Source organism: Labeo rohita, chromosome 9, assembly GCF_022985175.1.
Source record: "Labeo rohita strain BAU-BD-2019 chromosome 9, IGBB_LRoh.1.0, whole genome shotgun sequence".
NCBI classification, from domain to species: Eukaryota; Metazoa; Chordata; class Actinopteri; order Cypriniformes; family Cyprinidae; genus Labeo; species Labeo rohita.
This window is the reverse complement of record NC_066877.1, coordinates 33,180,305-33,206,851: the sequence shown is the minus strand read 5'-3', so window position 1 is coordinate 33,206,851 and position 26,547 is coordinate 33,180,305. Positions and strand designations below refer to the sequence as shown.

Below are 26,547 nucleotides of genomic sequence, written 5' to 3'. Positions count from 1 at the left end.
TAACCATGATGAATCAAATTAGATGACCAAATGGACATGTTGGTCTCAGAAACCATTAACAGAACTACAGAAGGTCAAAGAAAATGACCAAAATGCTTTGTGTGATTCAGTTATTAGCAGCTGAGAGCCTGAAACTATGGCTTGATGTCTTGATGTCCAATGCAAAATCTGATCCTAAAGCAAAACCAGTTGAGAACCGCTATATGATTCAATCAAAAGTCAAAAAATCATTTTTAAATGGATAATCATTTTACTTTAAACCCTTTAAACCTCTCTTACTCCACACTGCACTGACTGCAGTAAAATATTATTTTAAGTGATGTGTAATTTAGTAAGATTTAAAAAATTAAAAATACAGTTAAAGTTGTGAAATATTATTACAATCTAAAATAACAGTTTTCTATGTGGATATGTGTTAAAATAGAATTTATTCCTGTAATGCAAAGCTGAATTTTTACCATCATTACTCCAGTCTTTAGTGTCACATGATCCTTTAGTAATCATTCTAATATGCTGATTTGCTGCTCTGGAAACATTTTATTATATTATCAATGTTGAAAACATTTAAGTTGCTTATTATTTGTGTGAAAACCATCATGCATTTTTTGCAGGATTCTTTAATGAATAGAATTACATTGATTTTGTAATATTATAAATGTCTGCACTATAACTTTTGATCTATTTAATGTGTCCTTGATGGATTAAAGTATTAATTTCTTTTTAAAAAAAAAAAAACTTTTGAGTCCTGTCACTAAGTTTCCTTAACTGCAGCTTCCACATTGTTCAGTATGTTTATAATGTTCACTATACTGGCAAACTGCGCTTTCATGGTCTACTCACAACCTCCAGAATGGGCCAAGAATGTAGAGTGAGTTGATTTCTTTGTTGCTTTTCAAGCTTATAGTGTAGAAAAATTCACCATATTTGCTCAATGCAGTAACTGAGGATCTTGTGTTTAACAGATATGCCTTCACTGGGATATACACCTTTGAAGCGCTCATAAAGATCGTTGCCAGGGGATTCTGTGTGGGAAATTTTACGTTCCTTAGAGACCCATGGAACTGGTTGGATTTTATGGTCATAGTCATGGCGTAAGTATGACAAATCTGCTATTTACCTCAGCTACACTGCTATAAATTAATAGAATCCATTTATTATCATTGCTTAAGGTGAAGAGTGTAATTATATATTTTATAATTATATAATGTCTTATTGTGGATGATTCATCTGTAAAAATTATAGCAATTTTATAATCTATAATCATTAATTTAAATGTAGTTACTTTGTCTTTAAAACCAGTTTTCTTTTTGGCTGACATCACCAAGACTTCTTGCTTTTCAACTCATCCCATCCACTTATCTGACTCCTTTTTTAAATGAAACACCAATTTTCACTTTTCACCATTACTTGCTGATTAAATTCCCAGCCTACTTTTTTCATGGTATTATATGTCAGAAAATGATTACCGAAAGGACCAGTAGAAATTTGGGAATAATTTTTTTGCAGTTCTGTTTGGTGCTGCTAATAGTGTATTCTTGGTTTCTGTTTCTAACGTTGAAATATCTTATGAAATTATTGAATTGATACTTTATACGTTTAGAGTAAAATGTGAGTTCAAAAACAAAACGTTGTTGGGATTCAAAAACTTGTGTTTCCTTGCTAAGACATCTCAAAAACTTGGCATATTTGTCTAGTTAATCACAGAGGATAGCTGATTGCATTGCCAGCCCATATTAAAGCAAAAAGGCAATTGTTTTTATACATTTTATTTTAAATTAAAATGTATTATTAAATAGTAAATATATAATTTTTTTTATATGCTCATGCACTTATTAAAATACTATTACTTTTTGGAAGAAAAAAAAATTTAATTTTAATTTTTAAAATTAAAATTTTTTAAAAAAGTTTTTTTTTTTTTTTTCATTTTAATTCTAATTGAATTTAAATTATTTTTTTAGGAAGCAAATATAATCTTAACTTATGCATCCTTAAAGGAGAAGTCGACTTCCAAAACAAAGATTCACATATAATGTATTCACCCCCTTGTCATCCAAGATGTTCATGTCTTTCTTTCTTCAGTCGTAAAGAAATTATGTTTTTTGAGGAAAACATTTCAGGATTTTTCTCCATATAATGGATTGATATGGTGCCCCGATTTTGAACTTCCAAAATGCATTTTAAATGCGGCTTCAAACGATCCCAGCCGAGTAAGAAGGGTCTTATCTAGCGAAACGATTGGTTATTTTCATTAAAAAAAATACAATTTAAATACTTTTTAATCTCAAATGCTTGTATTGTCTTGCTCTCCTTAAACTCTGTGTATTCTGGCTCAAGACAGTTAGGGTATGTCGAAAAAGTCCCATCGTATTTTCTCCCTAAACTTCAAAAATCATTTCAAAATCATCCTACATCGCTGCAGAAGCACCGACCCAGTCTTTGCAAAGTAAACATGCAAAGAAGATCAAACACCCTTAACAAAAAAGGTAAAACAGCGATATAGGGTGATTTTGAAGTTGAGGGAGAACATGAGATGGGAGTTTTTTGACATACCCTAACTGTCATGAACCGGAACAAAAACAGTCTAGGCAGAGTAAGACAAGATGAGCGTTTGACATTAAAAAATATATAAATTGTATTATTTTTATGAAAATAACAGATTGTTTCTCTAGATAAGACCCTTCTTTCTCGGCTGGGATCGTTTACAGCCGCATTTGAGATTGTTTGAAGCCTCATTTAAACTGCATTTTGGAAGTTCAAACTCGGGCACCATAGCCGTCCATTTATATGGGGAAAAATGCAGAAAAATAAAAAAATATAATTTCTTTACGACTGAAGAAAGAAAGACATGAACATCTTGGACGACAAGGGGGTGAATAAATTATATGTGAATCTTTGTTTTGTAAGTGGACTTCTCCTTCAACTGATAATTAGTCCATGAAATGAAGGCCATTGCCATCAGCTTTATTTGTATCTGTGCATTTGGTCCCACAGGTTTGTTACAGAGTTTATAAAGATAGGCAATGTATCAGCTCTCCGCACATTCAGGGTACTCAGAGCTTTGAAAACTATTTCAGTAATTCCAGGTAAGCCGAGAACACGTCTAGGTGTGTGACCTCTGTGTGACCTTTGAACCCGACTGAAACCCTGTGTCTGGACCTTCCTGTGTGTTGTATGTCTGGCAATGTTTGATTTTCCCACCCTCCATGTTTCAGATATGTAACAGAGTTTGTGGATCTGGGTAGTGTGTCCGCCCTGCGAGCGTTCAGAGTTCTTCGAGCCCTGAAAACTATATCGGTCATCCCAGGTGAGAGTTAGGGCAAAGGTCAGGGTCACAGATGGTGACACTGCTTTTTTCAGGCATGTCATGTTCTTCTCTAATTTTTTTTTTTTTTTTTTTTTTTTTCAAACAATTATCCAGTTTTCTTTTCAGGTGTTTTTTGATTTTTAGTTTAATGGTTGCACATAAAAAAAGTACTTTTTTTTTTTAATCAGTAGGTCAAAAACTCACATATATTGAACTTTATCAGTTTAAATCGATGCAGTGACTTTATAAAATGCAGTCATTTGCAGCTTGAGAACTGTTTTGTTTATGTGTGTTCACAAGACTTAAATCAGTAATAAAAAAATACTACAAAAGCAAGTTCACCCAAAAATTTAAATCTGCTGAAAATGTATTCATCCTCTGGTCAATCAAGATGTAGATGAGTTTTTATGGTGAGTCTTCATCTGAACAGATTTGGAGAAATTTAGCAATACGTCACATGCTCACCAGTAGGTCCGTTGCAGTGAATGGGTGCCGTCAGAATGAGAGTCCAAACAGCTGATAAAAACATCATGATAATCCACACCACTCCAGTCCATGAAGCAAAGACAAACAGCTTTCTGCTTCATAATGTGTACTAGAGAGGTATGGATTATTGTGATGTTTTTATTAGCTGTTTGGACTCTCATTCTGATGGCACCCATTCACTTGCAGAGGATCCATTGGTGAGCAAGTGATGCAACATTTCTCCAAATCTGTTCTAATGATGAAACTTATCTACATCTTGGATGGCCTGAGGGTTGAACTTCCTTTTTAGTGAACTATTTCACCATTATAATCACCATTGCAGTATGTGTTATTGAAATCAGAACAAGATTTATTTAGGGCGAGTGTTGCTGTTTTTGTTTCTCCTCTCCTTTTGTGATGAGTTTTACGTTTGTACTGTTGCCGTCTTGCATGTCTTCATGTAGTCACTGTACAATTGTTATGAGTAGTAGTTATGTGAATGTACTGTATATAAATCCATTCAGGGTCCAAAATGAATGTAATACATTTTATTACAAACTGCTGTGTTATATGATTTAAGTTGAATTGTAAGAAAACAGCCTGACCCTTGCTGATGTAAGTGTCATTGGTGAATCAAATCATAAAAATAGCTGCAAGCAGCGATTACCGGGGTTCAAGCGCTGTAAGACATTACATATTATTTAGCCAGCCTGTAACCACCTAAATCAATGCTTTAAAGGGGTCATCGGATGAACATTTTACACAAGTTGATATGATTCTGTAGGGTCTTAATGAATATACTTTGGTTAAAAATTCTCAATGGTTGTGTAAAACAACACCCTTTTTACCTTGCCAAAATGAGCTCTGCAAAAATCAACTCATTCTGATGGATTGGTCCTTTAAATGCAAATGAGCTCTGCTCGCCCCGCCCCTCTCTACTCTCTGTGGAGTGACTAGCTGTGCTCTGAGAGATTGTTTACTTTAGCCGCATTTAGCTTGAAACTTGCTAACCAGTACGTTAATAGTAAAGGTGATTACAGAGATTCATAAAAAAAAAAAACCTTATACTCACTTCTGCTGTAAGTGAAGGGTCTTAGATAAGAAGGGTCTTATCTAGCAAAATGATCTGTCATTTTTTTCGCAAAATAAAAATTTGTATACATTTTAAGCATAAAAGCTTATCCAGCACAGGCTCTGGGATGCACGTCCATGATGCAACCAATTAGTGATGGGTCGTTCCTGAACAATTAGTTAATTTTGAACGAATCTTTAATGTGACTCGGGAAAAACGAGTCGTCTCGGGGAGTGATTCGCTCAGTCGCGCATGCGCAACATCCTATTAGGTTCTGTACTGGAATTAGTTCACCTGTTTCAAGTCTTCGGGTTTTTCGAGTCATTCGTTCATTTTATGGGGCTGTCACATGATGAATGAACGACTCAAACCCAAAAACTTGTCAGATAAGAGGTGAGGTGAGCTAATCATAGACTCAAGACCCAGGTAAACAATGAATTAATCTTTTCTGTTTTTTATAGCATTATAGTTTTGTCTTGTTTGTAGTGTGATCAACGTTTGTGTAAGCAGTAGATGTGTTAGGGAAATAAAACACTTAACATTTTAATTATATTTTGCTAAAATTAACGAAATGAACAAAATTACTCAAAAACCGTTTTGTTCATTTTGCTGAACGAGACTCAAAGGTCAGAGTCGGTAAAATGATCCGAACTTCCCATCACTACTACGAATCATGTCTAAGTTCATCGTCAGTGTACTCTGGCTCAGAAAGGTAGAGTATGGCAAAAAAACTCCATCTTATTTTCTTCTACAACTTCAGAATTGTCCAACATCGTTGTACCTTTTTGTTTGTAAACAGCGTTTGACTTACTTGCATTTTCTTAGTCTTTGCGCGTTCGCATTGTAAACACTGGGTCTGTAGTTCCGCCTACGTTCCACGTGACCTTTCGACGTGATTCAATAGTACATAGCGTCGTGAACGCGCATCCCAGAGCCTGTGCTACTCAAGCTTTTGTGCTTAAAAAGTGTACAAATTTTTATTTTCGGAAAAAAATGGCAGATCGTTTTGCTAGATAAGACCCTTCTTCCTCGACTGGGATCGTTTAGAGCCCTTTGAAGCTGCATTTAAACTACAGTTTGGAAGTTTAAACTCGGGGCACCAATGAAGTCCATTATATGGAGAAAAATCCTGAAATGTTTTCCTTAAAAAACATAATTTCTTCACAACTGAAGACAGAAAGACATGAACATCTTGGATGACAAGGGGTGAGTAAATTATTTGTGAATTGTTGTTCTGGAAGTGGACTTCTCCTATAAGGAGTCATGAGCAATTTTCTACTTTTGAACACTGTGGTGCCCCCGTCAGGCCAATTGGTGCGAGCATTGGTGACATTGTAGAATGGTGTGAGTGCTAGCATCCCTCCAAGTTTCAAGTCCCTGCGACTTACAGTTTGGTCTGCCCAATGAGTTTTACATGGAGATTGCTGATATTTGGCCACTCTAACAATTCCAACAGGATTCCAATGTGCTTGAACCCCTAAAAATCATAAACAAAACAAAACAGTGTATATATATATATATATATATATATATATATATATATATATAATATATACAAAGGAAGGAGTCTTCTCGCATCAGGACTTGCATATGCAACGTCATTCTCAAAATGACCTGTGCTGTTTGTCATAAATATACATGAAAACAACTGTTAAGTAATTCTATTTCATAGTCAGAATAAAATATTTAGTTTAAGTGATTTTTGGACCCTGATCAAATCAGTGTAAAGTTGTAAAGTGACAAGGTTTATTCTGTTTTGCACAGGGCTGAAAACAATCGTTGGAGCTCTGATCCAGTCAGTGAAGAAGCTGTCAGATGTGATGATCTTGACCCTTTTTTGCCTAAGCGTCTTTGCATTGGTCGGTCTGCAGCTGTTCATGGGAGCTCTAAGACATAAATGTGTGCTCCAGCCATCCAATTACAACTTAACTTATTATATTACTAACAACACAGAAGAATGTTCAAAAATAGATGACTGCAGGGATTACATTAACAATCAGAGTAAGTTCATTTTCATTGTTTTGCTTATGATTATCAACAAATTTGTGTTTTCTAGTGAAAACTCACCAGTAATCAGTATGCAGTTAATTTTAGTTAAATTTAGTGAGATTTTTGGTAAACATGAATCCATAAATGCAGCAATACATTTATAAATCCATCCATACATTTATCCACCAATACATACTTGGATCCTTTCATGCATTCAGAAATCGTATTTCATTGCTGTATGTGTCAAGTTATTGCAAATAATATGGGTATCACAACATCACACAAACCAGATAGACTGATATTTTCATTGTAATCCACAAATTTTAGCTGCAGAGAGGTTTTAGTACACCTAAAATGTGGGTATGTCTCGATTACAACCAATATGAAGGCAGTGAAGAGTGACAGGTTTAGTGTACTAACTACAAAGAGGAGATATTTTGTGTGTGTGTAAGTGATCTGTACATCTGCCGGACAGTCAGCTGTCATCATTCAGCATTATGGACGTTTACATTAGCGCCAGCCATGAAAAACCTGTTTGAGAGAAAGAGGAAGAGGATTTTCACCTTACTCTTGGGGTGGGGGGTTAAAATATGATATCCATTGGAAAGTACTTTAGTGGGATGGGGGAAAGCTATTATAGGAGTGAGGTAATCTGGCCCGCTGCTTGCTGGGGACGATGCTTTCCACATGTGCTATTATTCTGATTTATACACAGATTATATTGGTGTTTTGACCTGTTGCTTATTTGCAAGGGGCTTGGCCCTGCTCCAATTTAAAAAAAAAAAAAGCATGTTCCATTTTAATTGGAAGGTTCAGAGAGTTTAATTTAGTTTAATTCAGAGGGTTTAATTGGTCATAATTATGATCATTTTCTTCATTATTCAATTTTTGATTTTTGACAGCAAAAACAAAGTAAATGGTCATATATTATGGCAGTTTTTGGTGGCCCAAAAAATAATAAACAAAGGAATATATGACAGTTGTCTTTATTGTTTTTGGTGGCAAAAATGGACCAAATGAAGAAAATGATAATTTATTAATGGACATTTATTGCACTAACAACAATGAAGGAAGTTGTCAAATGTTCATGTTTAGTACTAAAAAAAAGAAGAAGAAGAATATTAAATACAAAAATGAAGATTTTTTTGCAAAAATTGAAGAATTTATTGCAAAAAACTGACCAGCCTTAAAATATGTCAATTTTCATCACTGGTCCATTTTCAGGCACCAAAAACAATGAAGAAAATGGTCATATGGACATTTTTAAAACTGGTCTTAATATATGACAATTTTCTTTGTTGTTGGTGCCAAAAACGGAAATTGATCATTTATTAATGGACATTTATTGCACTAAAAACAATGAAGAAGATTTTTATATGGTCATTTTTGGTACCAAAAAAGAAAAAACAACAATGAACAATTTTAAATACAAAAATGAAAAGAAAATGGTCACATATTAAGACTTTTTATTGCAAAAAACTGACCAGTCTTAATATATGACAATTTTCTTTGTTTTTGGTGCCAAAAATTCACCAATGAAAAAAATGATAAATTATTAATGGACATTTATTGCACCAAAAACAATAAAGAAGGCGGTCATATGGTCATTTTTGTGCCAAAAAACAAAACAAAAACAAATAAAACGCTGATAATGATTATTAAATACAAAAGTCAAGAAAATGGACATATATTAAAACATTTTACTGCAAAAAAAAAAAAAAAAAGACTAGTCTTAATATATGACCATTTTAATCATTGGTCCATTTTCAGGCACCAAAAACAATGAAGAAAATGGTCATATAGTCATTTTTAAAACTGGTCTTAATATATGTCAATATATGTATATGTCTTAGTTATTGGTGCCGAAAATGGACCAGTGAAGAAATTGATCATTTATTAATGGACATTTATTGCACCACAATCAATGAAGAAAGTGGTCATATGGTCATTTTTGGTGTCGAAACATAAAAAATAACTAATGAAGAATATTAAATACGAAAATGAAGAAAAGGGTCAAAGACTGTATTAAGACTTTTTATTGCAAAAAACTGGCCAGTCTTAAAATATGACAATTTTCATAATCAGTCCATTTTCAGGCACCAAAAACAATGAAGAAAATGGTCATATGGTAATTTTTGGTCCATTTTTGTAATAATATATGAGAATTTTCTTTGTTTTTGGTGCCAAAAATGGACCAATGAAGAAATTGATCATTTATTAATAGACATTTACTGCACTAAAAACAATGAAGAAAGCTGCCATATGGTCATGTTTTGTGCCAAACAACAACAACAACAAAAAAAACTATGGAGAATATTAAATACAAAAATGAAGAAAATGGTCATGTATTAAGACTTTTTATTGCAAAAAACTGACCAGACTTAAAATATGACAATTTTCAACACTGTTTTTTTTTTTTTTTTAATGGCAAAAAAATGATAATTATTATAATCAAAAATGAAGAAAATTGTGATATATTAAGACATTGTATTGCAGCAAAAAAAAAAAGAAAAGAAAAAGAAAAAAAGACCAGTCTTAATATATGACCATTTTATATATATGAAACGACCTGTAATGACCATTTTCTTCATTTTTGTAATTAATATTCTCCATTTGTTTTTTTTGTTTGGGTTTTTTTTTTTTTTTTGGTACCAAAAATAACCATATGACAACTTTATTCATTGTTTTTAGTGCAGTAAATGTCTATTAATAAATTATCAATTTCTCCATTGCTTCATTGGTCCATTTTATTTATTTTTATTTTTTTCCTGTTTTTTGGTTTGTTTGTTTTTTGCAATAAAATGTCTTACTACATGACCATTTTTTCAAATATTTGTTTGTTTGTTTTTTGGTACCAAAAATGACGATATGACAACTTTCTTCATTGTTTTTAGTGCAGTAAATGTCTATTAATAAATGGTCAATTTCTTCATTGGTCCATTTTTGGTACCAAAAACAAAGGACAATTCTCATATATTATTACAAAAATGGACCATTTTTAAAAAAGACCATATGACCACTGTCTTTATTAGTTTTGGTGCCTGAAAATAGACAAATGATAAAAATGGTCATATGTCAGAACTATTGCAATAAAATGAAACAACCTGTAATGAACAGAACAAACTCATGGGTTATAGTACAAACCAACTAATACGTAAGTTCTATTATTAATAGTGTTTTTTTTTCTTTCCTGTAGGTAACCATTATTTCCCAACAGGAAAGAAAGATGCTCTGATCTGTGGGAAAAGTACTGATGCTGGGTAAGCAATGTATTGAGTTATTTCATAAACCTTGGCATTACACAATTTATGTTGCATAGTGATTTTTTTTTTGACAATCGCTGTCTCACACCTGTGCATTTCAGGCAGTGTCCAGAAAATTACGTCTGTATAAAAGCAGGTCCCAATCCAGATTACGGCTACACAAGCTTTGATTCCTTCGGCTGGGCCTTCCTTTCCTTATTCAGACTGATGACTCAAGACTACTGGGAGAATCTTTACCAACAGGTGCTTGTTTTGTTTGTATATGAATGTGTATGATTTTTTGATAGATATATGATAAAAGTAGATGAGGTCTAGGGCTGTAAAGCTTCAAAAAGATATTACATACGTAATATTTAATGGTATTTTTATGGTGTTTTTGTCATTTATGGAGTCTCTGTCCACTATCATTGTAAAGAAAAGAAGATAATCATACTGCATGGACTTTTCTTACAGACTCTTCGGGCCGCAGGAAAAACCTACATGATTTTTTTCGTGCTGGTCATTTTCTTGGGATCCTTCTACCTTGTGAATCTGATCCTGGCTGTGGTTGCAATGGCATATGATGAACAAAATCAAGCCACTATTGATGAGGCTTTGAAGAAAGAGGAGGAGTTTAACGCCATGCTCCAGCAGCTCATGAGACAGGAAGAGGAAGCTCAGGTCTGTTAGGTGTTTTCATTAAAAAAGCATTCAATTGCATGAATACAAATGCTGGAGACCTTTATAAATACATAAGTATATTCTGTTATTCTGATTGCTTGGCAGGCTGCAGCCGAAGCGTCCAAGTGTGATGGGCTCAGTGGAGAAAAGACGGATTCTTCCTCAGACGCGTCCAAACTCAGCTCCAAAAGTGCCAAAGAAAGACGCAACCGCAGGAAAAAGAGACAGCGTCAGGGGGGAGATGAGAAAGAAGACGACTCAAACAAGGAGGGAAACGATAGGAAGCCCAGCATCCACTTTACAGCTGATGGAAAAATCCAGCGCTCACGTGAAAGGGCTTGCACGTCTTCACAACAGGTTAGAAAAATCTCATCTGCTGTGGTTTTGTCATTTGATGCTTATTATAGCAATAAGGAAATGCCATTGACTTAAACACAACAGTCTTATCAGCATTTGTGAAACATTGACATTTAAATATACTTTAACATTTTTTGGGTAAGTGAATAATAAGGTTTAAATTTACGTTATCTGATTCATGGTTTAGAAATAGCACTGAACATTCTATTTTACAGATATATACACAGACAGACAGTGATTTCCTTCTTCGTTCAGCATTAAAAACTAATTTTAACGCTGCCATCTTCCTTCTTTCATTCTTTCAATTATCTGCTTGACTTTACTTTTACATTCTTATAATTTATCAAAATTTTCTTTTCTCATCCTTGTTCATAACAAATTCATGGATTTTTTTATTTCTTTGCTTTGAGAAAAACTTCAAAGCTGAAGATGTCAGCTTTCATTATTTTTTTTATCTTCTCACACTGTCATCTTTCTCCTACATCATTGTACTTTTTCATATTCAGCATAATCATCAACACATCATCTTCATCTTGAACTTCAGGATTTTTGCCACTTTTGTTCTGTCCTGCAAGTGCTCTGTCGTTAAACTCACAATTTTTTGTAAAAATGTTTAGATTTTAATTTTTTTTTTTTTTTTCTTATGTAGCTGAATTTTCAATTGCAAAGCATCACTATCCTGCCATTTTTCTTTAAAGAAATTATTATGTAGTAACATGACTAAATTATTGTACCAAAATAAGAGGGATCATATACAATGTTTATTTATTACTGACCTGAATAAGATAATTTACATAAAAGATGTTCACATGTAGTTCACAAGACAAAATAATAGCTGAATTTATGAAAATGGCCCAGTTTACATATGCTTGATTCTTAGTACTGTGTTGTTACCTGAATGATCCACATCTGTGTTTTTATTTTGTTTTATTTAGTGATAGTTGTTTATGAGTCCCTTCTTTGTCCTGAACAGTTAAACTGTCCGCTGTTCTTCAGAAAAAAGCTTCAGGTCCAACAAATTCTTTAGTTTTTCAGCATTTTTGTGTATTTAAACTCTTTCCAACAATGACTGTATGATTTTGAGATCCATCTTTTCACACTGAGGACAACTGAGGGACTCATATGCAACTATTACAGAAGGTTCAAACGCTCACTGATGCTCCAGAAGGAAACACAATGCATTAATTGAATTTGAAGATCAGGGTAAATTTAACTTATTTTGTCTTCTGCAAAACATGTAAGTATCTTCTTTAGCCTCTGAAGGGCAGTACAAAATAAAAAATATGATATTTAGGCAAAGTAAGAACAATGTACACATCTCCATCCTGTTCAAAAGTTTTCACCCCCGACTATTAATGCATTGTGTTTCCTTCTGGAGCATCAGTGAGTGTTTGAATCCTTTGTAATAGTTGCATATGAGTCCCTCGGTTGTCCTCAGTGTGAAAAGATGGATCTCAAAATCATAGTCATTGTTAAAAAAGGGTTCAAATACACAAAAATGCTGGAAAACCAAAATTTGTGGGGCCTGAAGAATTTTTCTGAAAAAAACAGCAGGCAATTTAACTGTTTAGGACAAACAAGGGACTCATGAAAAACTATCACAAAACAAAAAACAGAATCATTCATGTGGATCATTCAGGTAACAACACAGTATTAAGAATCAAGTGTATGTAAACTTTTTAACAGGGTAATTATTTTCTCTTGTGGACTATATGTGATTTTATGTGAAATATCTCATTCAAGTCAGTAATAAATAAAAAATAACATTCATTTTGTATGATCCCTCTTATTTTGGTAAAATAATTGACATTTTTAATGATTCTGAAAGGGGGATGTAAACATTTGACTTCAATTGTATAATGACAATGACACAGAGAAACAAAATCAATGGAATCATTTTTACAGTGTTTTTTTCCAGCTGATAAATATAAGCTGATAAACACATTGACAGCCAATCAGTTATCATGCATTGATATGGATGCTTATGTAGTTATTGTTATAAATGATAATATACCGGACAGTTGATAAAGTTGGCTTGACAAATTGGCACAAGTTGCAAATTGGGATTTTTTTCATCTGTTAGTGAGGTTACATCCTCATATGCTTTAAAGGGGACATTGGATGCCTATTTTCCACAAGTTGGTATGATTATTTAGGGTCTTCTTTAGAGTCTTTTTTTTATGATTCATTAAGGTTTTCATGAAATGTCTGCAACATACTTTGGTTAAAATTTCTCGATGGTTGTGTAAAACAACACCTTTTTACCTTCGTTTCAGTGCATGTCTCTTTAAATGATAATGAGCTCTGCTCACCCCGCCCCTCTCTTCTGTTTATTGTGTTTTCGGTGGCGTGTAACAATCAAAAACAAAATGAATCTACTGCATCCTGAAAACTCTAATGTTCACTTTTACATCCACAACATCCTGTTGTCACAACAGCTTTTCGAGCGTACAACTGGCTGAGGGCGGAAATATGCTAATATGGGACAGTCTGTCAGCAGCTGAGGGTGGGGCCTGAGCAATATGACATCATACTGCTCAGAAAGTCAAAACGGCTTGATAATTGAGACTTGGTTTTGGTTTTTTAAGGATTAAAAAAAGGTGTGAATGGATTTTTATCATTGTAGGGTGGTCCACACACATTTATGTGCAAACACCATGTCAAAGTGAATTTTGCATCCGATGCTCCCTTTTATTTGTAAGGCTTGTTTTTCTCCTCAGTCCCCCCCTGAGTTTTCAGGGCTCGATCCTCACCCCACGTCGGGACAGCAAAGGTAGCGTCTTCAGCTTCCGCGGCCGTGTGCATTCAGAAAACAACTATGCCGACGACGAGCAAAGCATGTGTGAGGAGACGGCCAGCAGGAGAGACTCTCTGTTTTTACCCTCTCGGCTTTACAGCACTCATAGCAAAAGCAGTCTGACGCCACGTATGCTGTTGCCGTCTAACGGAAAAGCACGGTACATGGTCGACAGCAATGGCATAGTCATAGTGTCGGGCGGAGCTTCTTCACCTAACTCCCCCTCCGGAATGTTGACGCCGGAGGTGACCAGAAAAAGAGCCACGTTTGACGACACTTGCGTAAGCACATACGATGCATGTGCTGTTGCTCTGGGTTTCTTTTGATGCCTGTGATGCTTTAGTTTTGAACTGCACATTTTTATAATTGTCTGTTTATTTTACATAAATCTGTGCACTTTTTTTTGTTTGTTTTTTTGCTGACTTTGGGTGAAAATCTGCAGAATTCTGTGCGATGGATTTAAATATGTAAAAAAGAGTTGCATAATCAAATGCAAAATATTTAATCAATAAATAAATTGTGAAATGGCAGGGAACTTATGAGTGATCAGGTTCACTTTCTGCAGAAATCTGCAGAGATTGCCGTGGAAGTTCATTGCATGCACATTCTGTGTGTGAGCTTGCAAATCAAGTTTAAATTGTTTTCCAGGATGACAGCATGTTATCAGCATATAAAGACATAAAAATGGGCATTAGTTATGGTACTGCAACTAACATATATTATGAAAATCAATTAACTTGTCAGTTAAGCAGTTAATTTCATATATAAAAAAAATAAACATGTTTTTTTTTTTTCATTCAAAGCGTGTTAAAGCATGCATTTAAAGCATGACTCCTAAAATTAAATTGTAACTATTTTTTACAACTTTTTAACTTTTTGTCTTACAGTATATAAAGCATTTTATTCTATTGCATAAACATTTGTAATGTGCTAACATGGTGACATTCAACACAAAAAAGGTATCCTCGAAGTGGTTAAATTGTCCAGAATGAAATCGCAGTGCTTGCAAGGCAGCGAAAGAATCGTATTAAACTTAAGGAAAATAACCTTTTGTCCACCAACCATTTTTATTTCTCAGATTCAAATGTAGAAAAATAATCTATATATAAAAATTGAAACATGCAAAGACCTTTTAAGTGGGTCCAAAAAATCTGAAGTTTATCATCAGGAATAAGGTGTTATGTTTCAAAACTTGTTTAATTTTATTTATTTTTTATATGCCTTATTTTTGTGAAATATCAATCTGGGATGTTTTACACATTGCCTGAATTCACTGAGTTGAATAAAAGAATGATTGATGAATTGCAATAGACTGCTGCCTTGCAAACACTAATGAAGCACTGTCCTAACATTTGTTAATGCATTTGGTGTTGATGTGATCTCTTTACAGTTTGACACAGATGAAGAATATCGACGTCGATGTGATTCGAAGATTTCGAGGTCTTTTCTATATGACCAATCAGTGAGACAGCGAGCTTTGAGCGTAGCAAGTGGCAGCAACAACACTATTGACCGTAAGAAGCCCTATATGCCAATGACACATAGGGGCGGTTTACACGGCATGCATTTTTCTTTTGGAAAACGTGGAATGGGGAAAGAAACACAAAGTCTCAAGATGCATTTTTTTAACTTATAACTTAAGCCCTTTGTTTTTAGGCCATTATACACAAGACACTGCAAAAGTACACTGTAAACGTATATAAACGGTAAATCTCGACTGTTTAACTCCAGGGGAGTTGGAAAATGAGCCAATTTTTTTAAAAATGGAGTGTTTCTTTAAGTGTCATAAAAATGACATTTAAATTTCAAACCCAGGATTACAAAATTCTTATGTTTCCCGCCTTTTTATTTTTCACAGAAGAAAAATTCTTCCGTCGAAAGAAGTGTTTGCTTTTCGATTAAGTCCTGTTTGCTCATTTCTGTTTGTTCCAAATGTTGTCAAAATTCATGCTAGTTCACATGCAGCTTTTAAATTGTCGTTGTCATGTTTTGTTTAACACGGCAGCGTCGGAGGTCTGGAAACAGAAGTGTGTGGAGTACTGGTTCGAGTTTGCAGAGAATTATTTAATCTGGGATTGCAGTCCCACATGGCTGAAGATAAAGAAAATTGTCAACATGATTGTGATGGACCCCTTTGCAGATCTGTTTATCACCATTTGCATTGTGATAAACACAGTATTCATGGCCATGGAGTATTACCCGATGGAGGCCCAATATATCACCATGCTTTCAACTGCCAATGTGGTAAGAACGTTTATATCAGCATTTTAATGAATATGAAATTCCCTCATGTACAATACTGTGAGACTGTGTTATTCTGGAAAGAGTTATTATTGGTAATGTGTAGCCATACAAAAAAGGAGGAGTGTGAATTTACTAATTAATTTTATATGGGCCATTGACGTATAAGGATTTTTGACAGGCCAATTTTAAAATACAAAAAATAATAATATCTCTTGCAATTGTTCAAACATTAAGAATGTTGTTTACACATAAATTTGTATTAAAATTTAAAATGTAATGATTTTAGTGTTATTTTGTTCTCGATGAATTGGCTATAGCCTTAAAAAATATCATGTGGTGCGACCATGATTTCTATTAAAATTAATTAATTTCCTTAACATGCTTACAGTTTTTTTTTAGATGTTCTCAGTAGTTAAAGTGTTTAGAAACAAAGTATTTGCATTCATTTTGAGTTTTTGTAAATGATCATCTCATCTTTTTGTTTTATAATTTTAGAGTTGCCTTCTTAAATGTAGTTAGCGGATTTATTTTTCCTGTAAATTGCATAAAGCTGATAAAAATGTTTTAAAAATGCTATTTCAGTTAAGTATGCTGTTGCAATGATTCATATTTCAACCACAGAAATTAGATATTTTATTTTTATTTTAATACAGTTAATCCTATTATTGGTCGCACCACATGACGAGTGGTCGCTCCAAATGACGCAAAGGCCTTGTATCATTAAAAATCTATTTAAAGAGACACACGTGAAAAGTGCAGCACATAGTATAACCTGTAGGCGTTTTTTTTTCAGACCCAGTTATTTCTGAAATGACCCAAATTGCATAAAAAGCTATTCCAAATGATACTAAAATAAAGCTTTTTCAATTATATAAACCATCAATTGAACATAAAAGCACAAAAACTGCCAATCTGGGACATTTAATCTATAATGTAAAAAACTCTGCAGTGGTTGCACCTCATGACATTTGGTTGCACCACATGATATTTCAAATTCAGTCAAAATTTACAAGCACAGAATTGGCCACCTAAACAAATAAGCTAGCTTCCCACAAAAGGTCACTATGAAATTTATAATAAAAATAAATAGCAATAACTTAATATTCATTGTTTTTTGAGGTCATACCACATGATATCCAAATGAGGGAACTACATCCCAGCCGTTAAAAATGTTTTTTTTTTTTTTTTGCTTGACGCTTCCATGGATCATTGGTAAACTAGTACATGATGCAAAGTACTATCTTTGAATGGATTTTAACATAAGAGTCTTAAAATGGTAGTTTCCTGATTGTCGCACCACATGACATTTTATAAAATGGAAATCATTGGACAAAGTTTGTTTGGAAATTGTGATTGAAAATATAAATACAAATGCTTTGCAATTTTATACAGGATTACAAAACACTTTGGAAATCATGCCAAATAGTGCAGATAATTAATCAGAATAAATATAGGTTAATTTCAAAAACATTTCCAAAACGTGGCAGTCACACCACATGACATTTTGACACTTTGAATAACAGAAAATTTCCAAATAACTAATCTTTTTTTGAAAAGTTAAAGTGGGGCCATACATGCCATCATTGATCCATATTAAAATAGTATTTTGACTATTAAGAATATAAGCCACTTTATTTGTAGTGATATTTTCTCATAAATAATTGATAAAAATGACCAGTGAATCCACATTAGGTCTGTCATGTTTTTTCATTACAAATGTATACAGTAAACAGCTCTTGTTTTGTAAAATGTTGCACATTTTAAGTGTTAATTAAGGTTTTTATAGCTGCAATAGTGGTAAAATAGTATTTTGTATTAATTACAAATTTCGCCAGATGGCTGTAGTTTTATTAAAAAAGTTCATTTAAAAAGTTTTAATTGTCTCCTTGCCTACAGGTATTCATAGCCATCTTTACAGCGGAAATGATATTCAAGATCATCGCATTGGACCCGTACACTTACTTTCAGGAAGGCTGGAATATCTTCGACAGCATCATAGTCACGCTGAGTCTTCTGGAACTTTGTTTGACAAATGTGGTGTCTGGAATCGGTTTTCTTAGGCCATTCAGACTGGTAAGAGTATCCCACTGTCATGCATAACACCTAATGGCTCTAAAACCTATAGAAAGGCATATAAGAGACAGCATAGGTGTGCTTTCAATCTGAAACTATACGTAATACTATCTTCCAAGTTACCTTCTTTTGACCAAAATCTAAGGCTGTGTGATGAACAGAATTTTTCTATTTTAATATATTTTAAAATATAATTTATTTCTGTGATGAAACAGATTTTTTTCATCAGCCATGACTTCAGTGTCATATGATCCTTCAGAATTTTATCTAACTTTTAATTTAATTTTATTTATTACTTTTATTATCAAAGTTTTGCTGCTTAATATTTTTTGGAACCTGTCATTCTTTTTTCAGGATTCTTTGATGAATAAAAAGTAAAAACAAAAAACAAAAACAGCATTTATTCAAAATAGAAATCTTTTCTTCAAAATAGAAATCGTTATTCTATCACTTTTTATCAATTTAACACATCCTTGGTGAATACAAGTATTAATTTCTTTCGAAAATGTAGTTTATATTGTTACAAAAGATTATTATTTTAAATAAATGCTGTTCTATTTAACTTTATTTATTAAAGAGTCCTGAAAAAATATCACAGGTTCCAACAAAATATTAATCAGCACAACTGTTTTCAACACTGATAATAAATCAACATATTAAAATGATTTCTGAAGGATCATGTGATACTGAAAACTGGAGTAATGATGCTGAAAATTCAGCTTTGCACCAAAGGAATAAATTGCGTTTTAAAATATATTCATTTAGATAACAAGTTTTTACACTGAAATAATATTTAAGTATTTTTCACAATTTTCTAGATTTTTGATCAAATAAATGCATCCTTGATGAGCATAAGAAACTTCTTTTAAAAAAATATAACATATTTATATTTTTTATTTTTAGCAGTGCATTTTTATATTTGTTAGCATATTATAGTTTATATAGTTTATATAGCCGATATAGTGCTTAAATATTTTTGTGGATTCTTTGAGTAAAACAGCATTTATTTAAAACAGAACCACAGGAAATTACTTTTTTAAGATCATATGAATAAATTACAAAATAATAACAAAATAAATAATCCTTAATTAAATAAATGCAACCTGTGTTAGCATAAGAGACTTCAACAATATACAGTATATACACTGCTGTTCACAAGTTTGGGATCAGTAAGATTTTTAATGTTTTTTTTTTTTTTAAATATGTTTGTTATGCTCATCAAGGGTGTATTTTGTTGAATTAATAATACAGAAAAAAAATATTCTATTTTTATATGCTTTAAAATATAATTTATTCCTGTGATGCAAAGCTGAATTTTCATCAGCCAATACTGCAGTCTTCAGCGTCACATGATTCTTCAGAAATCATTTTAATATGCTGATTTATTATCAATGTTGGATGTTTTGAAATAGAAATCTTTTGTAACAATATACTATACAGTTTAAACGTTCAGTGTCAATAATTTTTTTTCCTTTCTTTTTCTGAAAGAAATTATTACTTTTATTCAGCAAGTATGTGTTAAATTAATAAACAGTGATGATAAAGTATTTTGTACTTTGAATAAATTACGTTGTTTTTGACATTTTATTCATCAAATAATCCTGAAAAACATATTTCAAGTTCCAAAGTTCCAGCAGTGATAACAAATCAGCATATCAGAATGATTTCTGAAGGATCATGTGACACTGAAGACTGGAGTAATGGTGTTGAAAATTCAGTTTTCATCACAGAAATTAATTCTATTTTATAGTATATTAAAATAGAAAACTATTATTTTACGTTGTAATAATATTTCACAATATTAATTAATTTTTGATCAAATAAATGCAGTCTCTTGTGAGCATAAGAGACTACTGTATATTATAATGTACATTATAAGTAATATTTTTATTTATATAAATATAAATGAGATTTGCTAAATATTATATTTAACTGTGTTAGTTTTTAATTAAATATTGTAAAATTCTAATGTTTAACTGTAAAGATTAACTTTAAAACAGCCTTAGTTGACAGCAAAGGTAATCTAAATGTAAAACTATAGGAAATCAGCATATCAGCCTATTCTACTATTTTTTTTTTTTTAATTTTTTGTGTTATGCATTTCTGCTTGATTATATTAATCTTTTTCGTCCCTTATTCGCAATAGCTGAGAGTCTTCAAACTAGCTAAATCCTGGCCGACTCTGAACATGCTGATCAAGATCATTGGCAACTCACTAGGCGCCTTGAGCAACCTGACGCTTGTGCTGGCCATCATCGTCTTCATCTTCGCTGTGGTGGGCATGCAGCTGTTCGGCAAGAACTACCGTGACTGTGTATGCAAGATTTCTGAGGATTGCACGCTTCCTCGCTGGCACATGAACGACTTCTTCCACTCGTTCCTGATCGTCTTCAGGGTGTTGTGCGGAGAGTGGATCGAGACCATGTGGGACTGCATGCAAGTGTCGGGACAGCCATTGTGCTTAATTGTGTTCTTGATGGTCATGGTAATCGGAAATCTGGTGGTATGTATAATTCACTTCAATGAATTAAAGGAGAAGTCCACTTCCAAAACAACAATTGACAGATAATGTACTCACCCCCTTGTCATCCAAGATGTTCATGTCTTTCTTTCTTCAGCTGTAAAGAAATTCTGTTTTTTGAGGAAAACATTTCAGTATTTTTCTCCATATAATAGACTTTTATGGTGCCCCGAGTTTGAACTTCCAAAATGCAGTTTAAATGCGGCTTCAAACAATCCCAAATGTGGTTGTAAACGATCCCAACTGAGGAAGAAGGGTCTTACCTAATGAAACGATCGATTATTTTCATAAAAATAATACAATTTAAGTGCTTTTTAATCTTAATTGCTCGTCTTGTCTTGCTCTCCCTGAACTCCGTGTATTCTGGTTCAAGACAGTTAGGATATGTTGAAAAACTCCAATCGAATTTTCTCCCTCAACTTCAAAAATCATTTCAAAATCAAAGTCATTTCGCTAGATAAGACCCTTCTTCCTCAGCTGGGATCGTTTACAGCCGCATTTGGGATCGTTTGAAGCCGCATTAAACTGCATTTTGGAAGTTCAAACTCGGGGCACCATAGAAGTCCATTATATGGAGAAAAATCCTGCAATGTTTTCTTCAAAAAGCAATTTCTTCACGACTGAAGAAAGAAACATCTTGGATGACAAGGGGTGAGTACGTTATCTGTCAATTTTTGTTCTGGAAGTGGACTTCTCCTTTAACATTAAAAAAAAACATGAACTGTTTCAATCTGCAGTTGGTTTCTTCCAAATTTTGCAGGTTCTGAACCTGTTCCTCGCTCTGCTGCTCAGCTCGTTCAGTGCCGACAACCTCACAGCCAACGAATCCGAGGGCGAAAAGAACAATCTGCAGATAGCGGTTGATCGAATCAAGAGAGGTGCTGCTGTACTTAAGGCCTGCCTTCAGAATTTCTTCCGGAGCGGCTGCATAAGAAGAAGGAAGCCGAAAAAGAAAGCAGATGGGAATGTGATTTTGAGAAGCTGCAAGGGAATAAATGATAACTCCAACCACACCACACTAGAGCTGGTTAAAGGCACTGGAGGAACGGACGTGGATAGTGACACCGAGAATTTTATCAGCAACCCAAGCTTGACCGTCAGTGTCCCGATCGCTGTTGAAGAGTCTGACTTTGAGTGCCTCAACACTGAGGATTTCAGTAGCCTTTCTTCAGACCTAGAGGAGGACAAAGAGGTAAGCTTGATGTTTTGTAATTTTTTGACTTTTTTTTAAACCTCAGATCAGTTAAAATCCTGAAAATGAATGAATTTTTGGAAGTTATTATCAGGACTGATATTGGAGAAAAAAAAAAATAAATATATATATATATATATATATATATATGTGTGTGTGTGTGTATATATAAGCGTGATTATTTTTGCAATATGTCTTTGCTGAAAAAATGCAGCACATTAAAGGAATGGTTCACCCAGAAATAGAAATATGCTGAAAAATGCACTAAAATGCATGTGCTAAAATGCATGCTCTTCACCCGATGTGCAATCAGTTTTTACCACTGATCTATATAAATTATATTATTTATTTATATTGTTATAAATTATAAATCATTGGTTCTTACTGCCTCTGAAGTCTTGGTATAGTTGCAGTCAACACTATATTATTAGTTTTACTTATATACTATCATAGCAATATTTGCTTTTATTGTTTATTTCTTTGCAATTTTAGTTTGCTTTAATTTTTTGTAGTATTTGTTTATTTATTTGTATTTGCAACATCTCTAATTTCCATCTCTAAGTTTAAAGTTTTTCAAAGTTTAAAATTTTCTTATAATGTTTATACTTTATTGTATATCAATTACCAGAAATGATCTTTAATAGTTTTAAAGAGCACCTGTTATGCAAAATACACTTTTACGTGGCGTTTGGACATACAATGCCATTCAAAAGTTCAGGATCAGTAAGATTTTGTAATGTTTTTTTTTTTTTTATAAAAGTTTCTTATGCTCATCAAGACTGCATTTATTTGATCAAAAATCCAGAAATAAAACAATAATATTCTGAAATATGATTTCAATGTAAAATAATATGCATCCCAACTAACCATAAAGGCGATTTTCTTCGTATTTTGATTTTTTTTTTTTTTGCAATATGTCTTTGCTGAAAAAAAGTTACTAATTTCCTTTTTCCATTAAAAAAAAATTGTATATTATGTGAGAGATTGCATTAACTGAAGACAGTTAGGCAAATTTTAAAGCATTGATATAGTACACAATTCAGGATGTAACAGCTAAAAATAAGGTATATGGTTTTGCATTCCTCAGTATAGTTTGTTTTTAGGGTTTAGAAGAGCTTGGGGAAAGAAATAAGATAGCAAGTTGTAATGCGCTGAATTAATTTAAGAAATAATGGTACATTGATTTAACCAGGTGAGCGAATGACTGAAATGATCAACATTCGTAGACTCCAAATAGGTTTTTTTTTAGTGATCTGATCTCCTGGCTTTTGATGTAGTCCGATCGTGATCCACTCATTGAAAATGCATTAATACGACAAGTAAAAGACTGTTGGACATCAGTGGTTTTCCGACTTTCCACTTTCGCTATTGCACATCCAGGTCACCTTAAAATGGTGGTTGTAGAGTGTGTGAATTTTATTTGCAATAAGTAATGCACACTAACTTGTGGAAATAAATGCCTGTATCATTTATATCTTTTCATGCTCCAGGTTGGTATAATGCACACCATTCAGGGCAGATGCCATATTTCATTTGTGTTGGCTTAAGGTCCTAATTCATGTCTAAATACCTGAATAACAGTGCAAATGATGCCTTGTCCTCTGGAGTCCAGTACGTCGGTGTAGTTATTGTCATGTACATGGTCCTAAAAATGAAAGCTTTTCAGTTCTGTCACTGAGTTTATCATTGGTGTAATTGTGGATGGTTTTCTTTTTTCCGGTCGGGTTAATTGCAATAAGTGCATTGTGGATGACATCAACATGTAGCTTGACCCATTATGGAAGAGAGGTCAGAGAATATCAGTCTTCAGATCGCATTATCTGCCATTTAAGTGCTGAGTGTGAATGCTAGCCTCATGATAACATGCTCATTTGCTTTCTGCTGGGAAACGAAGATGTGGCGGTCTGTGGTTTTCGCATAAAACCGTCTATATGCTGATAATTTCTATGCCAGTAGCTTTGAAGTAGTGGCCAACAAATGATCACAATAATTATAAATAAATATCAGTCGATATCGATAATTATCACAATTAATGTCCTTTTTTTAAATTTCTTTCACGTTTAAAGGCAGATTTTTGCTACAATATGAAAGTTGTTAAAACCAGACGATTAAATGTGGCTTTAAAATATTGTCAGAACATGACAAACACTTCATGTTTTTTGAATCTTCACTTTTTCCAGTCATTTTTCCTTAACAAAATAAATATCTTAAAAGAAAAAAGTCTTAGTTTTAATGAGTAATATAATATTGAATCAAGAAACAGGCTTGTGTTGCCTGATAATATTAATATTAATAATAATATAACTTTTTTTGTCTCTTAGAAATACACATTTGAGTAGCTTGAGTTAGGATGCTGATGTAAATTTATGTTCTTTAGAAAAATCAGTAATATCTGCAAAATTTTTATATGGTTAAAAATAATTTTTCTGACTGTTTGAGGTTTTTTTAATTAACCATTGCTCTTGTGTAACAAGGTTAAAATGGTTTTGTTTCACTAGATTTTTCTGTTCACAAGCATTTAATGCTGTTCTAAAATTGTTAGTGTTTGTTAAAATACATTAAAAAGGGTCTGTAAGGAGGTAATGGTCCCCCCCCCCCTCCATTTACATCAAAGTGGTTCAGCCCAGGCAGCCATACCTGCCATATATTTTTTTTTTGCTGTCTTTTCCGTCTTTCTCTCCAATGGAACAGTTACTGATGTGTGAGCTGAAGCTGTCGTGACAACCTGTTTATATAAAAAAATACATTCTCTATGCAGACCCAATCCGGCGCTCTCCTGTCGTTCTTCGTCAAAATTTCAACACAACGCAGACTAAAGAGTCCTACGGTTACACTTGCATAGTATCATCCATAGAAAATATAACAACAGTTAAAAACACAAATATAGCACCTCAGCACCATGGTAAAAATGTAATATGGTTCCAGGTATTTGTATTAAAAGAAGTAGTCTAAATGCATTTAGTGTAAATGCATAAACGAAATACTGAAAACTAAAAATACTGTAATTATATTACATTACTCCTCCTTCAATACTTTTAATACATGCCTACAATAATAATATAACAAAATAATAATGAAATTCGACGTACCCACATTTCTGACACAATACCACGATGCAGTCTGCGCTACCACAGTAAATCTATGGTAAATGATGGCGATTTGTAGATTAAAAAGCCTTCTGAATGTTTCATTGCACACAGTGTTTCGTTGCACACAGTGCATGCTACGCATTTTACAATTAGCCTAGAAAAATCAGTTCTTCTGTGCACTCCTAGCATGATAATGTAGGCAGCAGACAGCATGGCAGCTCACTACATTTTGGACCGGAGCCATGATCTCTGATTGATCGCCTCCTAGACATCAACAGATGATTCTGTATTATCGCTTCCATTGATTTATCTGACATTCTAGCACTCTGACCAATCTTTTTACCTCCTGACAAGACAGCCAGTGTTTTTTTCCCCCTTGTTGTCTGTCTCACACCTTTAATGTGATCTGTCTTTGCAGCATTTCTGAGACGCTCTCAAGGTTTACAATGAGAGGAAACCTGTAAGACCTTTTTAATATGCATCCCAACTAACTAACCATTCATGAAAGAGAAAATGTTTCTACCGACAGATTGTTTTGCTTTTCAAATCCTGCCATACCACTAATATCATTTTTGTTCATCTTCAGTCATAGATAATGGTGTTAGCGTCCTCTTTCAATCGTTGAAATGCAGTTGATTTCAGGCCTCTCTGCAAATGCATGCACAACTAAATAGCTGGAAATAGAGAAATGGTTCTCATTCAGAATAAAGTTAGTCGGACAAGAGTGAAAGCAAATTTACAAGTAACAAAATTTACAATAAACAGTAGTATTGTGCCAGTGTCATGGGTTTAATTCCCACAGAATGGATAAAATGTGTATTTTCAAAGCAATGAAATCGCTTTGGATAAAAACGCCTGCCAAATGCATAAAATACATAGTATTTTTGTCTTGTTTTCTAGTATAAATATCTAAAAACTCTTAAATCAAGATGAATTTACTTTACAAATAAAATGACTTAAGATATTATGTCGTTTTCTGAAACAAGCAAAATAAGCAAAAATATCTGCCAATGGGGCAAGAAAAATAATCTTGTTTAACCTTTGAATTAAATTTTTTTTTTGTACCGCGTTGGCAGATATTTTTTGCTTGTTTTAAGCAAAAACTAACATTTTAATTTTTTTAAATGTATTTATTTTTATTTTTTTTTCAGAAAACAAAACATAATATCTTAAGTCATTTTACTTGTCCAGTAAATGCATCTTGATTCAAGAAAGTTCAGATATTTATACTAGAAAACAAGACAAAAACACTAAGTAAGAAAATAATTGAAAATCAGTGTAGTTAGCCAAACTAATCACCATTATCTGGGAATTCCATGCATTTTACTAAAACGTTCTAGATATCCAATCCAATAGCATTATTGAACTGATTGTTGAAATTACATTAGACAGAAAAGGTCTGGGGCCAAACAAGGTCATCTTGCTTGTTATTAGTTTCATCATAGCATGCTTGCACCATTCCACAAGCTGCATTAGCTGAAAAACTGATGGTTTTTGCTTAGCAAAACTTCACCAAGTACC

At 33.3% G+C, this 26,547-nt stretch overlaps 1 protein-coding gene across 2 annotated transcripts in view; it reads left to right on the top strand.

Moving 5' to 3' along the window:
• scn1laa (sodium channel, voltage-gated, type I-like, alpha) overlaps positions 1 to 26,547 on the top strand; it is a 65,336-nt gene that overhangs the window by 14,106 nt on the left and 24,683 nt on the right. The window contains exons 4-17 of one of the 2 annotated variants that reach the window (XM_051119210.1): positions 779 to 868; positions 963 to 1,091; positions 3,213 to 3,304; positions 6,606 to 6,842; positions 10,027 to 10,090; positions 10,195 to 10,336; positions 10,547 to 10,753; positions 10,859 to 11,111; positions 13,833 to 14,188; positions 15,298 to 15,421; positions 15,913 to 16,151; positions 18,048 to 18,224; positions 20,371 to 20,727; positions 21,506 to 21,937. In XM_051119210.1, coding sequence (XP_050975167.1) covers positions 779 to 868; positions 963 to 1,091; positions 3,213 to 3,304; positions 6,606 to 6,842; positions 10,027 to 10,090; positions 10,195 to 10,336; positions 10,547 to 10,753; positions 10,859 to 11,111; positions 13,833 to 14,188; positions 15,298 to 15,421; positions 15,913 to 16,151; positions 18,048 to 18,224; positions 20,371 to 20,727; positions 21,506 to 21,937 — 2,899 coding nt within the window. Of the gene's footprint in view, positions 1 to 778; positions 869 to 962; positions 1,092 to 2,991; positions 3,084 to 3,212; positions 3,305 to 6,605; positions 6,843 to 10,026; positions 10,091 to 10,194; positions 10,337 to 10,546; positions 10,754 to 10,858; positions 11,112 to 13,832; positions 14,189 to 15,297; positions 15,422 to 15,912; positions 16,152 to 18,047; positions 18,225 to 20,370; positions 20,728 to 21,505; positions 21,938 to 26,547 lie in introns of those variants that run through there. The other variant, XM_051119211.1, reaches the window with a different exon arrangement.